Source organism: Brachionichthys hirsutus, chromosome 1, assembly GCF_040956055.1.
Source record: "Brachionichthys hirsutus isolate HB-005 chromosome 1, CSIRO-AGI_Bhir_v1, whole genome shotgun sequence".
NCBI lineage: Eukaryota > Metazoa > Chordata > Actinopteri > Lophiiformes > Brachionichthyidae > Brachionichthys > Brachionichthys hirsutus.
The window spans coordinates 7,668,972-7,684,075 of NC_090897.1; the positions used below are offsets into that span (position 1 = coordinate 7,668,972).

The 15,104-nt window shown below is 41.3% G+C and overlaps 1 protein-coding gene across 1 annotated transcript in view; it reads right to left on the reverse strand.

Moving 5' to 3' along the window:
• chd9 (chromodomain helicase DNA binding protein 9) overlaps window positions 1-15,104 on the reverse strand; it is a 52,457-nt gene that overhangs the window by 18,403 nt on the left and 18,950 nt on the right. The window contains exons 3-11 of the mRNA XM_068739116.1: window positions 6,131-6,239; window positions 4,463-4,609; window positions 3,982-4,050; window positions 3,751-3,806; window positions 3,116-3,233; window positions 2,719-2,805; window positions 2,342-2,479; window positions 1,710-1,831; window positions 53-296 (exon numbers count right to left, since the gene is read on the reverse strand). Of these exons, the coding sequence (XP_068595217.1) occupies window positions 53-296; window positions 1,710-1,831; window positions 2,342-2,479; window positions 2,719-2,805; window positions 3,116-3,233; window positions 3,751-3,806; window positions 3,982-4,050; window positions 4,463-4,609; window positions 6,131-6,239 (1,090 nt within the window). The remainder of the gene's footprint in view (window positions 1-52; window positions 297-1,709; window positions 1,832-2,341; window positions 2,480-2,718; window positions 2,806-3,115; window positions 3,234-3,750; window positions 3,807-3,981; window positions 4,051-4,462; window positions 4,610-6,130; window positions 6,240-15,104) is intronic.

The following is a 15,104-nucleotide window of genomic DNA, read 5'->3' on the forward strand; positions in this document are numbered from 1 at the left end:
AAAAACCCCAAAAAATAACACAGAAATGTCTCTGTGCTCGATGTCCCTTTACCTGTGCATCCCTGAAATACATCACATACTGCTGGAGCATCTGCCTGCTGACCATGCTGCCGTGGTAGACGATAACATTGTGATGGGTCCAAGTGTGGAACTCGCGCTCCCAGTTGGCAATGGTGGACAGCGGGGCGATGATGAGGAATGGCCCTTTAATGCCCACATAACGGATCTCTTGTAGGAATGTGATGGACTGGATGGTCTTTCCCAGGCCCATCTCATCTGCCAGGATGCAGTTTCGTCTGATGGGTGCAGATATAAAAAAATAAAAATAACAGTTAGAAGAAGTGGTGACATGTTTGGCTCATATTTAGAAAGAGTGCACCTCTTGTATTAGACACTGTATGTGGATATAATATGTTGGGTTACAATAGAATGTGATGAAGATGAAGAAATAGAAGGAGAGGGAGGGAAACAATGAAAAAAAATAAAGAAATTCTTATACTAATAGAGTAAACTGTGAACAGTGGTGGTTGGGGGGGGGGGGGGGGGGGGTGACATCATCAGCAGTAAAGAGATGAGATACTGTCTAATGGAAAATAAAATTGCCTTTGTTTTATGGTGTCTGCATTGTCAAACCATTTGTTGAGTCATCCAGTGGGTGGGGATATTATGTCTTGATGCTAATTGCAACTTGCATATATCCCCACTGGCCTCTTCAGTAGCTCTCCACATTTTGATGAATATCTATGCGTAGGCATGCATCAGATCCTGCATGCTCACACATACAATACATTCCCGGGGTTAATGCAAGCACACTGGCGCCACATATTCCGGATGTAACGTGCAGATTATTTTGTGATTGGGGGGAGAAAAGAGGCAATTTTTCGTGTGGCAGTGTGGACCTTGACAGGAAATGTAACTCACAGGCTCAAGCAAATAATGTGAATACAGATAAATTACACCGTGGTGTGCACACACGCACACACACACACACACACACACACACACACACACACACTGTGTTGGAACAATGATTTATTATCCATTATCTGCAGTCTCAATGTACTCAGAGGAGACCAGACAAAATGCCTACGTAGAATCTCAGAATCAATAAATATTCTTTAGCATTCTATTTGCTTGGGAATAATGAAACATCACAGGAAACAGAATTTATAAAGACGCATCATTTTGCTTGAGGTGTAAGATATATGTTAAATCTACAACTGGCTTGTGTGTGCTGCAGCTACTGAAGCACACGCATGATATGTCACGAAGATATTCCCAAGAATATTAGCTATATATAAAATAGAGACTTCATGTTTTTACACTGCGACTTGAAAAGCCTCAACTATTTCCCATTATTCTAGCATTTTGTTCAATTGTATTGATTAAAGTTGTAGCTGGATTCCACCTGAATTTAATATGATTGTATTATTATTTAGGTTACGCATATATAACACTGACATCAGACCATGGAGTTCATCTTTAGAATAATCTTTAGAATAACCTACACTCAATTTATATAGTCGTTTGAAATATGACTAAACCTTTTTTGCAGAAGGAGACCGTGTGCAGGAGTTTCCATTTTTAACTCTAGATTTGATCCTGGCCAAGAGCATATTTCAGTTAGACAACACACAACGACTATTTCACGCCAAAGTTTAACGGTTTTGGGTGTTTTGCATGCACACAAGTATAATCTTTAATCTAACCTGTTGTACCAGTTGAACAGAAGCCAGTTGACACCCTCCAGCTGGTAATCCCTGAGGCTGTTGCCATTCCTATATTCCCTCGACTGCTCCCTTTTCTTCCACAGATTCGTCGGAGGACGCTCCTAAATGAGAAATAATTTTTTATAATTAATTCTACACTGAAGATTATACAAATTATGACACAAAAGTATAATTATAACCACAAGGTTTAATCTGAATGCCAATGCCCCAGATTAAAAAAAAAATCTATCTATCTTTATTTTTAGAGTAGAAACATCATTCACTTCTTTTGAAGTGACTGACAGCTTCTGTTTCTGAGTCTCCCCAGTTTGTTCACATCGCTGTGTTAGTGTGGTCTTTTGTACGCATGTTTAACATTTGCCGAATGATGCCCATTAATTTCCCCGTCGCTACGTCTTGTGGGTCCAGGAGAAACACATTCCCAGTAAGATTCCCTGACAAAAAAATATATATTCATCATTATAAAAGACAAACAAGAATTTCAGAAACTCCCTTATTTACACTTCAAAATACCAGCAAAAAAAAAACCCCAAAACAAATTTCGTTCCACAGTGTTGGAACAAACATGGAAAATGGAGGTAGATCAGTGAAGAATGTCGGGTATGGCTCACCACTCTGCGCGAGTCGGGCTTCACTGCCTGCAGCTGCTCAAACTCTTCAATCTTGCTTTGATCTACATCATCCTTCAGTTCCCAGGTGCTGTCCTCATAAGGCAGAGAGCACCACTTCACCAGGTAGTACACCACCTCCTGAATCAGGCAGAGGAAAATTACAACCAAGGAGCAAGCGCAAGGCCAGGCCGAGCTTTTATACATTTAACAAAGGCCGCACGGAAGCCCATTAGAATGGCCTTGGGCACTTGAGATACAAAGACATCACGAGAGCGAAGAATGAGCTGAAAAACCACAACACGAACGCGAGCTAAACACGCTCACGCACGAGGACACAACACAACACACAGACACTGCTGAATAACTATTCACTTTACCGCTCCTGTGTCTTTGTCCTCGCAATACGACACCTCCAGCACCCGGTCTACCTCTACGTAGTCCGGGTTAAAGAGCTCCTCTTCCATCTGAGCGAGACAGCAAGAACAAGAAGAAGGGAAGAAAGAGAGTAAACGAGAGAATAAACCTCAAGTGCCCACTCACCATCTGGAGTCTGAGATCGGCATCACGGCTGTAACGACTGAGCAAGTAAAAATAAATTCTAATATATGCATCACAGATGTGCCAGCCCACACAAAGAAAACACAAAAAGGAAATCTTGCGTCCACATAAGCACAAATGTTCTAAGAGTTGTGAAATTCTACATCTGTTTATTGTAAATGCCTGATTATGTGTGTACACAAAGAGGAAGTAGACAGTTTGTCCACACAGCCTTACATCTGCAAAGATGAGCGCTCTCTGTGCTTGTTTTATCTTGAAACGTTTGATCTTCTGCTGTATCCTCTTGTCCTTCTCCAGCTTCTGCTCTGTGGCCCACTCACAGTGCAAGTAGGAGCTGAGACCAGACACACACACACACACAGAAACACACACACTAAGGTTGAAACAACATCTGCGTCCACCAGGTGTGATCACAGATTTTATTGAAATGCCATTTATAGTTATTGGTCTCTTTGTTTGCGGTTTAAAAGTGTCAAGAACAACTTGACAAGTCAAAAGAAAATATTTTTCTGAAGTTTTCAACGATGCGCTCGATTTCATAGAAGATACATTCATAGAAGATACATTACATCACTGCTGCTGAATTTGAATGTTTGCCGAATACCAAATCCACCCCAGCTGCGATGCTTGTGTAAATCACATACTTTAAATTTAACATGCTTTTAAAAAGAAGGACATCTGTTTATTGTTTTTATTTTTGCTTGTTGGATTTCTTGTTAAAATCCAGGGAGTGCAACAGTGAAGTCTGGAATGGCATAAGATAACAACTTTGTGGTGCAGTTGTAGAACACACAATATTTCTGGCATGGTTTGATTTTTTAAAAATGTCACAGCTAAAAGAACAAACTTACTAGTTTTTGTATTTCACATACAACTCCTCCACTTCAATCGCCACTCCTGGAGAAACCTACAGAGAGGTTCCAAGGGACACGAGAACGTAAAATAATCTCCCAAAAATAGTACAATGGTTGCGTAATATAATATCACAAAGTATTGTTTAAAGTAAAACAATGTGTTGACAGCATTTAAGTAATTCCTATCTCGTGTTGCTACTTGATTATAACGAATAAAGAAACCATTACCTCTTTCTTGACGATTCGTGAGGACATGATTTTGTCAACAACCGCAGCGTCCTCTTCACTGGGATTCTCCTGAGTGAATTATTTAGTGTCAGGACTTAATTGATCAACTCTCAAAAAAGAATTTGGAAAAGCATAAGTCAACACTGCACAGCCCCCACACACACACACAACTGTATGTTTCTAATGATAAGGAAAGGAAGGAAGGTAAGACATTGTTGGATGTTGGGGAGATTGTAATCTTTGCAATCTCCCCAACATACAACAACCGGACATGAACATGTATTTCTGGGAACATGTTTTTAAGCAGCTCCCTCTTAATTGCTCAGCATTTGGATTTAAATGGTTAATTCAGGCATTGACTATCTCCACGCCGGCATTAAAATAAATGCACTGTAGTTCACATCATGGCCCATTCACTTCATGCATTCTACAACAAAAAGCTTTTCTCTGCTCTCTAGAGTTGTACAAGAGAATAACTTACTACAAAGAGTTGAAGCGCCGACTCCTTGGATGCTGCAGGGTGGCTTTTTTTGGCTTTGACAGTAACCTTGACTTCATCATCTGAGATCCTGGCTTCCAGCTCTTCAGCGTATTTCTTCCTCTTCACCTGCCGATTCGATCTCCTCTTCTAAAAAATGGAAGCGAATGTGCAAGATACACATTTACAGAACTATTCAAATTATCCTGATTATTTCATTCATTCATATCTCAACTGACAGAATGTTTTTGTTTTGTAGTTTAAACTAAATACCTGGTTTCCCTCAACTGCAATTAAAGAAACTAAAAATAAGAACAGTCCATATTATTATTTTTTACCAATTTAATTTTCTTAAATTTTATACTAGAATTAAAATACAACAGAAAATTAAATTATTGTGAATATTCTTCAATAAAAATAAAAATAAATAACAAGTCCATTTATGGGTCACTGTAATCCAATGTGAGAAGGGTTATATTAATTCTCCATCCACTTTAAAGGCACCAAAAACACGACCTATGAATGACCCAGATTTCATTACACCAAGGAAAATTCCAGAGAAAATTATGTTCATAATCATATGAACGGGCTGCTGCACCCTGCATCAATACATGGGCCCCTTCAAAAGATAACATGTAGTTAATTAGGAATAAATGCCACTGATCCAAAGTTAATTAGGTGTGTAGTACAATATCCCCATGGAGATGCACGCCGAGCTGAGGCTGACCACGAGCTGGAAAGTCAAGCCTGGGACATGCCATGACAATAGGGCTGAAGCCCAGAGGTGGCCACACTTCTGTTATAGCTCCGCGGACTTCTTTCGCAGGATCACCTTGACTGAGTCATCAACAGACTGTTTTAATCAAGGCCAGAGGCACCGTTTAATTAGTGAAATCATATCGTAAGCAGCAGTCCGGCTCGGAAGTTAAGGAGAGAAGTGGCGAGGCGAAGTCACACACGTCGTGTTTGGAATAACAGTCATCTGTCATTTCTGCAGTAAGTAAAGGAGACGAGCCTCCACAACTAGCATTGATCAATTCACAAAGGTCTCAGAAACAATGGCTATAATATTAACGGTTGCGTTTGACAGCAAAGTAATTATTGGTCTTCCATGGAGTATAAATACTTCTCTGCCTTTGAAGAGAATGTGATGATTTCATTTTTGTGTTAGTTTATTAAACTACCTGAAATAACTGGGCGATATTTTTTTTTTGCTAATAAAAATCTGTTGAGTATAAATGTGCGCAAACACACGCAAATATGTTGTCGTGTTATGTGAGCTGATGTGTGTGTGTGTGGGTGTGAGAGATTGACACAGATATGAATGAGTACTTGAGAAAACCAAAGCCTGCGAGACCTTGATGTGAGCCAGAGTCAAAAGGAAGCGGCAAAGCTTTGCTCGAGCAGCAGTGTGAACAGTCAGGCCAAGGACGCCACTTCACCGTGCAAGAATAGCAACGGAAAGCATCCATTTGCTTTGTGTTACAGGAGGTCGAAGCACCACGGGTAATAAGAACGCCTCTGAATGAAGGAGGTACAAAAGGTGGAGTAAAGCTAATGAAGACTTTCTAAAATCTCAATTATTCCATCCCGGCTCGGGAAAAATATCTTCAACTTGTAAGTGAATCGGTGAAAACCGTGACTTGAGCAGTTAGTCGTACGAGACCTTACCGAGTCCATATCTTTAGAAGTGTGTCGAGGGGGCGGATCTTCATCCGTCTCATCCTCCGAAGAGTCCGGCTTTCGCTTTTTCTTCTTCCCGATCTTGATGACAATTTTCCTGTGGTAAGAAAATGCAAACCATGATGAGATGAAGGCCTGAAGAACAAATACATGTTCCAAGTGGTGTTGGTAATATTTACTACAGACGTGTGTATTTAAGAGCACTTTGAGTTGATGAATACATTTAACGGACAGCCCAGTGCTTCTGAATAACGCTGGGATGTTGGCCAGGTTTTTTTTTTTTACAAATGTACATGTTCCAAATGGTTTGCAAAAAAAAAAAAAAAAAAAAGATTATTAAGCTAGTCAGAACACTAAATACACACTATTATTACAATGTACACATCCAGAATTGTTAAAAATAAAAAAATATGTCAGATCTGAAGCCTTACCGGTTAATAAACTAAAATCAGCAGCACATTTAATATCTAATATACGGGAATTCTGTGAAGCGCCCTCACACTGTACGCTACGATAGCACCCAGCATGCTGGTGGCCCTTACAACATCAGCAAACCAAAAATACATCAGATGGCTGCAGACCTTTTCTCCACAATCTCAACTCTTTCTCTACTCGGAGTGTTCAAACAACGTATTTGGTCTTTTTTTTTTTACGTAGAAAGAACTATAAGGGTGAATAAAAGGAGGAGCCTGGGCTTGTTACGCAGACAAATACATCAGAGTGGACAAGTCTTATCACCGAGAACTAGCTTTCCCGCAGGTTTACACCAGCATGTTTTATTTATTTTTTGCATTGCATTGCAGTCCACAAACAAAGGCAGCATGGTTGCAGCAGTAGATGATCTTCTGTTACAATCTCTGAACACAACAGCAGATCGGGGAGCCATTGAAGTATGACAGTAAATATTTGCACTTACTGACACAATGGGAATTTACAGTATGGATAAAGCTCCAACCTCATTGGTGGATTCCGTCCAACGTGTTTTCATTGTAAATTAGCAAAGGTGTTTCCCTCCAAGCTATATTTGCTAGTTCGTCGCCATTGATTAATGAACCAAGACTGACTGCATAATGAATAGATGCTCGCTTATACCTTTCACCAGCGCGTTGTCCTCCCTCCCTTTTTCCACACAGCTCCGTATTACGTCTGTGACCTTTACTCGTATATTTTCACGCCACACATTCAGCCACTTCCCATCTTGTGCCTCTCTGCATGCACTGTATTATCACTTGGAAGCCGCGAGCGTAAAAATATCCGGCTCGGTGTGATGCTAATATGAAACACAGGTCTGTATCCCCCCCCCCCCTCCAGCATGCATACATATGCGTTACAAATATGCATGAGGCTTCCCACAAAGGCAAACATGTTCTGCACCGCCACACTCTGACCGTTGCATGACAGGGCGTGTCCCGGCCGGATGCATTGATGCAAACCTTATATTACAGATCAAAATAACGTGTCCTAATAATATCCTCGCAGTCATCCGGGCAGACAGTAAATCAGTTCTTCAGATACTAAGCGGGTTCGCCAGAGACCGGAGCTGCATGCAGAACTACAGGGAATTCCGGAACAGAATGAGAAGCTGCTCAGACAACATGCAGGTTATTCAGCAAGTAAGTAGTAATATAGTTCACGGTTTTGATGTAGTGGTTGTCCATCGTGCTCTGGTATAGCATCATGTTTTATAGGCACATTAGTTGACATCTGAGTGTATAGGAATACACATAATATTAATGAGAATCAAATCACTCTGATAGGTTATGGGCTAGGTAATGGGAAAATGTACATTATCAGATTGTAATGAAATGATGGAGGATTTATAGAGTCAATAGCGCAACTCTAATTCCTTTAATGGACTCGTGCATCCCACGATGAGTCGGCGTCTCATCCGGGGTGTACCCCGCCTTTAGCCCGTAAGCCAGCAGAGATAGGCTCCAGCAGACCCGCGACCCGGATAAGCGGCTGTCGTCGAGACAATTGCGATTGTCTCGTCCACGAGAAAATGGACGGACGGACGGACGGACGGACGGACTCGCCCATGCATCTGCACTCTGATATAGGCTTCGACAAAAACGGAGAAGAAGAAGCAGAGCTAACCGAGAAGAGCAAAATGACATCGCTGTTTTTTTTAGATTTAAAAGAAGACAACATGGTGACAGTTTGGAATGGATTGTGAATTATTAGTTAACAGAATTGTTTGTAAAAAAAAAAAAAAAATGAATTAAGCATTCCTAGTTTAAGACGGATATCTGACAAAAGTATAACATCTTTAACAAAGGAAGTACATTGATAATAGAATGTGATTATGGGCACTGACTTGTCATAAAAAAAATGAAATAATTAACCGTTCATGCCTTTGTTTTCATCCAGGAAATAAATTGTCATTTAAACTGGTCAAGCTAAATAATAAAAAAAAGCAGTTGCATTTTAAGCATCAGCGTTTCTCTGACGTTCTCAGTAGACGCCAGATGTCTGGCCGAACACCTTCGGTGCTGCGATCCAAACCACTTCTAATATTAGCTCAGCTTGTCTTAGGATCCAATTAGAGCATATGGTTAAAAATGACAAACATCTGATAGGTGGTGATTATGTGACTTGTAAAACTAGCACTGTGGCAAACAGATGTGTCCAGACAATATTTGTCCAATAACCATATTAGCAGCAACACCTGGTCAATCAGGTTTCAAAAAAGTCAAACAAATGCAGCTTGAAACCCGGCATGCTCACATAGACTGCATGATCTTCTGTATTAAAAGGTACAAATTCCCACACGCACACAGATATCGTCATTGAGCGGTTCTACTTCTACTGTGGTATCTGAAGCCAGTACTCTGCCAGACCTTCCTTCTGCCCCTGCTGGATGACATTACATTCCATAAATCCTCTAGTCTAGACAATGACATTTTACGGTTGCCATGCAACATCCCCTTGGGGGGGGGGGGCGTATTTGGCAACGTGGGTGGTAATGTTCATGGTGACATCAGTTCCTGTGAAAACACGCCAGTCCATGTCCACTGCTGGTATGAGTGGCTAAGAAAAATGTGTAAAGTCAGAGTGACACAATGAAAAGAAGAAAAACAAAGACAGCTAAGGAATAGAAAAACAAACATTATGAAGCAGCTGAATGGGGGGGGGGGGGGGGGAACCACAAGGCTCTTCCTTTACCTAATAAGAACTGGCTGGAACACAGACCTCGTAGAATAACAGTGTCACATTACCAGGTAGCAGCTTAGTGGCTAAAAGCACATAACAGGGCCGAAGCATCTCTCTATTCACCCCCCCCCCCAAAAAAACACAAGCTGTGTAACAAGATACTTCAAGGCTGTGAAATCATCAGTGGAGACAGTACAGACAGAAAACACGGATAATATTGAAACTGCAATATACGATATGTAATCAATAAACACACACAGAGCTCAAGCTGCACGTCAATGACGATTGGTTACAGCCCCGAGCTGCAGCCGATTCACCGGATCACCCAACGGTGCACCAACGCCGCTGCTGATGCACGCGCTACCTTGGACTGAATGGCATCCACAGAAGCTAAAATATCTCAAGTCCAATGACAAGGAGGCGAAAGCCCCGATTAAAGAAAGCAGTCGTATCTCCTCCTCGAGCTCACAGCAAAGTCTCCTTGAAAAGAACGAGAGAGAAAAACGCCAGAGAAAACACGTCGACTATTCGTGATTAGGAGGAGGATGGCTCGGGGTGATCAACGGCCTCTGAAGGTGGCTAATAAAGATAGAAAGCACGGAAATGAACAAAGCAATCACACGGGCTTGCTCCACAGCATTTACTGCAGCTCAGGATGACAGTCTGAAAATTCAAATCCACATTTATTTGAACACAGATTACCTAGAATAAAGTGTTTTTGTATTGTAATCCTCAGAAAGTAAGAACATCATGCAGTAAACACCAACCTACAACCCAACTAGAACTAGTTTTCTCTTTTGTTCATGAAGGTAATAAGATGTAACTATTCCATTGCAGCCCAATGAAGATATTTGCTGTTGTTGGGACTTCTTGTTGCTCCTATTCGAAGGTGACGAACCTCGAGCCTAAAATAAAAACCAACACCTCATGTTTCCACTCATGAGATGCAAAATGATCATCTTTACATCCATTTACGTCCATCGTAGTTATTTCCCATAAATTAGATTAGGAAGCCGTGATATGCTTGGTTTTCTATAATTAAAACAGAAAATGACACAAACAGATCAGAGCACTGACTTACGTGCGAGCAGAAATCTGGAATTACTTTTATTCATTATTTGTGATACAGATATAGAACAAACACCTAAAACAAGACAATCTTTTAGCATGTAAAAATAGATGTAATATTTTTACACCCTGAAAGTAGCATTATGTAGCTTATATCAAATTCAAATGTAATAGATACCCCAATAAATCACGTTTCATCCCTCACTGCTCTTATCCCATCTCCTTATCCCAATTTCACTTCGACATCATCTCAGTTCATAAATTGTACATTTAGATTGATTTCCACCTTGGATGCCTCTGGCTGCAATAATGTCTTACTGATGGAGAGGAAAGTCATTTTTCCTTCCTCCCCACTAAGATTTAAAGAGGTCATCCCCCAGACATAATCTTCTGTCTCTAATAAGACTACAGCTGGCACTGATCTGACAGTACAGAGCGAGCCGTGGTGATAGGCTACCACTAGCCTTTTCCTGAGAGTGATAGCCGAGCTGCTGTTTGAGCCCGCCTTACTTGATTTCCACCCTCCAATTAGTCCAAATAACCTCCGTCCCTTGTCCCCCCAGTGTTGCCCTGCCCTACTTGGCATGATGCCACTAGGGGTGTGTGTGTAGTTTAACACTATAATAGAAGCTATGGTAGCGCGCAACTCAGAAATTCTGAGCGTGTGTGAATGAGTCATCTTTGAAACTGCTGCATGTGTGTGTGTGTGTGTGTGGTCATATTTCTCATCCTGAGGGGCTTATTGAGACAGCAGTGCTGGTTCTTGACAGGAAATCCCCCTTCTTATGAATGGAAGGCTATAGTAATCTCAGTGCCACACAGCAAACAACTGGAAATAGTATTTACAGCCCCATTGAACACCCTCTCAAAGACAAACACTGTATCAGCACGGTGCACACAGCCACACGAGGGATTTCTGCTTTATTCAGCACACACACACACACAAGGATGTGTATATCTGCAGGACAGGCGACACTGACCCACAAACATGCTATATGATGGATATGTGCAAGGGATTAACTATAAGAAAATAGTCAATTACAAATGGCTGAAAGAGGGAAAGGAGATTATACTGCTTGCAGGCAACCAGTAAAATATGAGCAGCTATATGCTGCTGCATATACGCCCGACTTAAACCTCCATTTTCTATCATGTAATTGATCTCACAAGCACCATTTTGTTTGATATTTTCCTGCAACCCTGCTGCTTAGTACTCGTTTCAGAGCACGCTTGCTAACATGAAACACTGGATGCACGGCTTTGAGCAGGTTGGAAGAACCTAATTTATATTGGGGGTGGGGGGGTGGGGGTGTAAAGTTGGAGGGGGGGAGGGTGAAACAAGAAAGGAATGAGCAGCACAGTGCTTTCATCAGATGATGATTATATGAGGTTATTTTTTGGGGGGAGAAAAGCTGCAGAGAAAAGCAAACTCCAGTCTGCAGAGAGTCATCTCAAGGGCAGATGTTCTTGGTAAATATTACAACAATACTTCTTGTACCTAGAAGGCAGACTTCAACTCAAACACAACATTTATTTTTGATTCTTTGTTTAAGAATATTACGAGAAAAATAATTTCTTTTTTCAGGTGAAGAACTGTCTTTGGGTAATTGTACACCAAAAAAACAAAACCGATCTTCTGACTTTACTTTAATGGATTTAAGACCAGATCTCCTACTGTTAATCTGTGGCATGTTGAAATCTTTGAAGGAGGGCCACAATTTGTAATGCGCATTTAATGAGCATGCTGGTTGGCATTTCTTTATTAATTTATGTGCAAACTCCTAGAGAACAAGGGAGATTGATAATCTACCAACACTTCTCTCAGACGTCCACAAATGAGGCAGAGATAAAATAAAAAAAAATAAAAAACACAGACCAATTTATGGTCCACTATACCGGTAATTAAAAAAGAAATAAAAACACTATTTCGAGACTCTTTACAATAGTTGGCCAATAAAAATAAGACCAGGTGCTGTTTAATGCATCCCATGCACAGCCCAAGTGATTCTCCAACCCAGGATTTTCCCTAACCCTAACCTGAGCAGCAGGCGATTTGATGCTGGAGCCACAGAGTAAAGAAGACAGAGCTGGAAAATAATCAGATTCTGCATGCAGAAGAGTGAGCTACAAGTTACAGGCTATTTGGACCATTTCCAGGGTTCTGCAAGCTAATTCACGGCCAGGACAGACTTGGCCTCTTCTGCTGGGTACTAAATGTTACATGGACAGTTCCATTTTTCATTCATCTTCTGCAGGTCGGAAGGGAAGCTTTGGTATGCCAGAAATGGCCCACAGGCCACAAGTTAACTGTCACTGCTTGATACTTCTGCCCATGAAGGGTTGATCTGTCTCGAAGGGGAAGGAGAGGGTCATTGACAAGCTATGGATGCTATTATTAACTACAGGGGAACCCCGGTTCTGAAATACTGTTCGAAAACCAATTTTGTTTTCTAAACTGAAGCTATATTTCCCATAAGAAATAATGGAAACTAGATCAGTCCGTGCCTACAGTTATATTAATATGTAACTACATCTATCTAAACAACACATAACAGTGTAAATACTACGAAAAACAAAAGCATAATAAAAGTACATTTAACACAATTAACTCATCTACATATCGTTTTGAGTGGTGCATATGAACAGGAATCTCCCTCCTGGATGAATCACTCCCTGGAACTTCTTTTCATCCGGCATGAAGCCTGTGTCGTCATCACATTAGCAACGTGGCACCTCCAACCATATTGTTGGTGCATCGACAGGCAGATGAGCAAACGCCAGATCGTACGTTTGGTCAGCTCAAGCCAAACCCAGTCAAGGTTTGTCGCCATTCCCTAAAGGTAATACTGAAGTTAATCAAGAGAGGGCGGGCCTCACAAGTAAAGAGCGCACGGAACTGCAGTACAAAGTGCTTTGGCTTAAATAAGTTTGGACATAATCTTTAGACTGGACAGTTCCAACTTGCACAATGTTATATTGCTTCTGTATTATTCACTGTCTATTGAGCCAGGCTAGACAACATCCTGTCTTGTGCCCACATGCAGCCACCATAAGAACAAGATGCTGTTTTTACTGTGTTGTGCGGGCGTGAGCTAAAGTTCATCAGCAGGATTGATATCTGATTCTTAATCTAAAAACATCACCATTTGTTCTAACAAGACAGGAAATGGTAGTTTTCTCTAGCAGCATAAATAAATACATCCAAAGATGAGTTGTGAAAACGAGACAGCATGGTGCTCAGGCCAATAGCGTGGTATCTGTGTTTTAGCCCCTCGTGTTTACATCACAGTGCCATGACCCTGTGACTGAGCACGATGGAGCTCATAATTCCAGGCCTACACATGCCTGCCTGAGGGAAAACATCCTCAGCCGAACACAACACAAGTCGGCCTGTGTCTTAAAGTCTGAAAAAAGCGATCGTTTATAATAATGTATAATGGAAGTGAACAATGCACAATTACATTTTCTCCAAATCAACACTGTCATCAAGAGTAAACGGTTAAATAGCTCTCCTCCACACTGGTTGCCAGCATTACACCTCAAATGAGAAATTCACACACTCCCACACACACACATTAAGCGCCTTACATCATTTACCACAGTTGCACAAGGGGGCCATTTGAACAAAGTTTTGGACAATAAAATAATAGGTGCTGCGGCTGTCAACTGGTAATCCCTACAGCCACATCTGAAAGAAGATTCCCAAGAGCACATTTATGGAATCACTGAAGATGAAGTCACAACAAGATAAACTCCAGGGTCACATTCTGATTCGTCCCGATTCCCTCACCCAACTCATCCATCAACAGCAACCAGCTCTGATGTCTATTTGACTCGTGCTGAGCATCCTTGCATTCATTCATTGGTAAAAGGGGGGAGGGGGGGGGTGCTGAGGACTTTCTGGCCCACTGACCAAGATCCATTCTAAATGTCTAAATGTACTTGAAAGGAAAGTACCAACAAAATGTGTATGTTAAACAATACAGTAAAAAGTACATCGTAACTTTGTCAGCGTGTTACGACTTTAAAATCAGGCTTCAAACGGAATCCTAAAATATAAGCCGTGGCATCATAACACAGCCAAACCAAAAACTAATTTACAAGTTCAGAAAATAAATAGACAGGGTATAAAGAGTCACAGCCCAAATTTAATTTTGTGTAATGCTTTGCCAGCGTCGTCTGACCGGAATAAATCAGTTTCATGCTGGGATGCATGGCGTAATGAGTGCTTTAAACGGTTGGCTGGGACTGCAAGGCTCCTTCAGTGGCTGTGTAGCATGCGTTTCAATCTGAAGTCTTTTCTGGGAATCGTATCGTGAGCTGAATATCGTGTGTCGTACCGCGATATCTGTGCATCGCTACAGCCCTACGACGCAGTGTAGCAGCCCTACGACGCAGTGTAGCGATCAAACACGGCAATGGGAGGAACCGTAACTCAGCGAGACGTGAACGCACCGCTGTCTCGCATGTAAACGCAGCCTTTGTTTGCTCCTCCCATTTCTTGGTTGATGACTGAGCCTGGTTTATTGCTATGGTGGCAATAAATTCTGTTGAACTCTGAGCTTCCATCTTGACAACCAATTGGAAAAAAATAATAAAAATTGACGGTAATATAATGTACCAGCAATATCATCCAATGATAAGGTTAAATCAGCAAAAGAGAACATAACAGCATGCCTTCTGTGTCAGTCGTAAATGCAACACACACGTGTGTAATATAGGGACTCGAACTATCCATCCA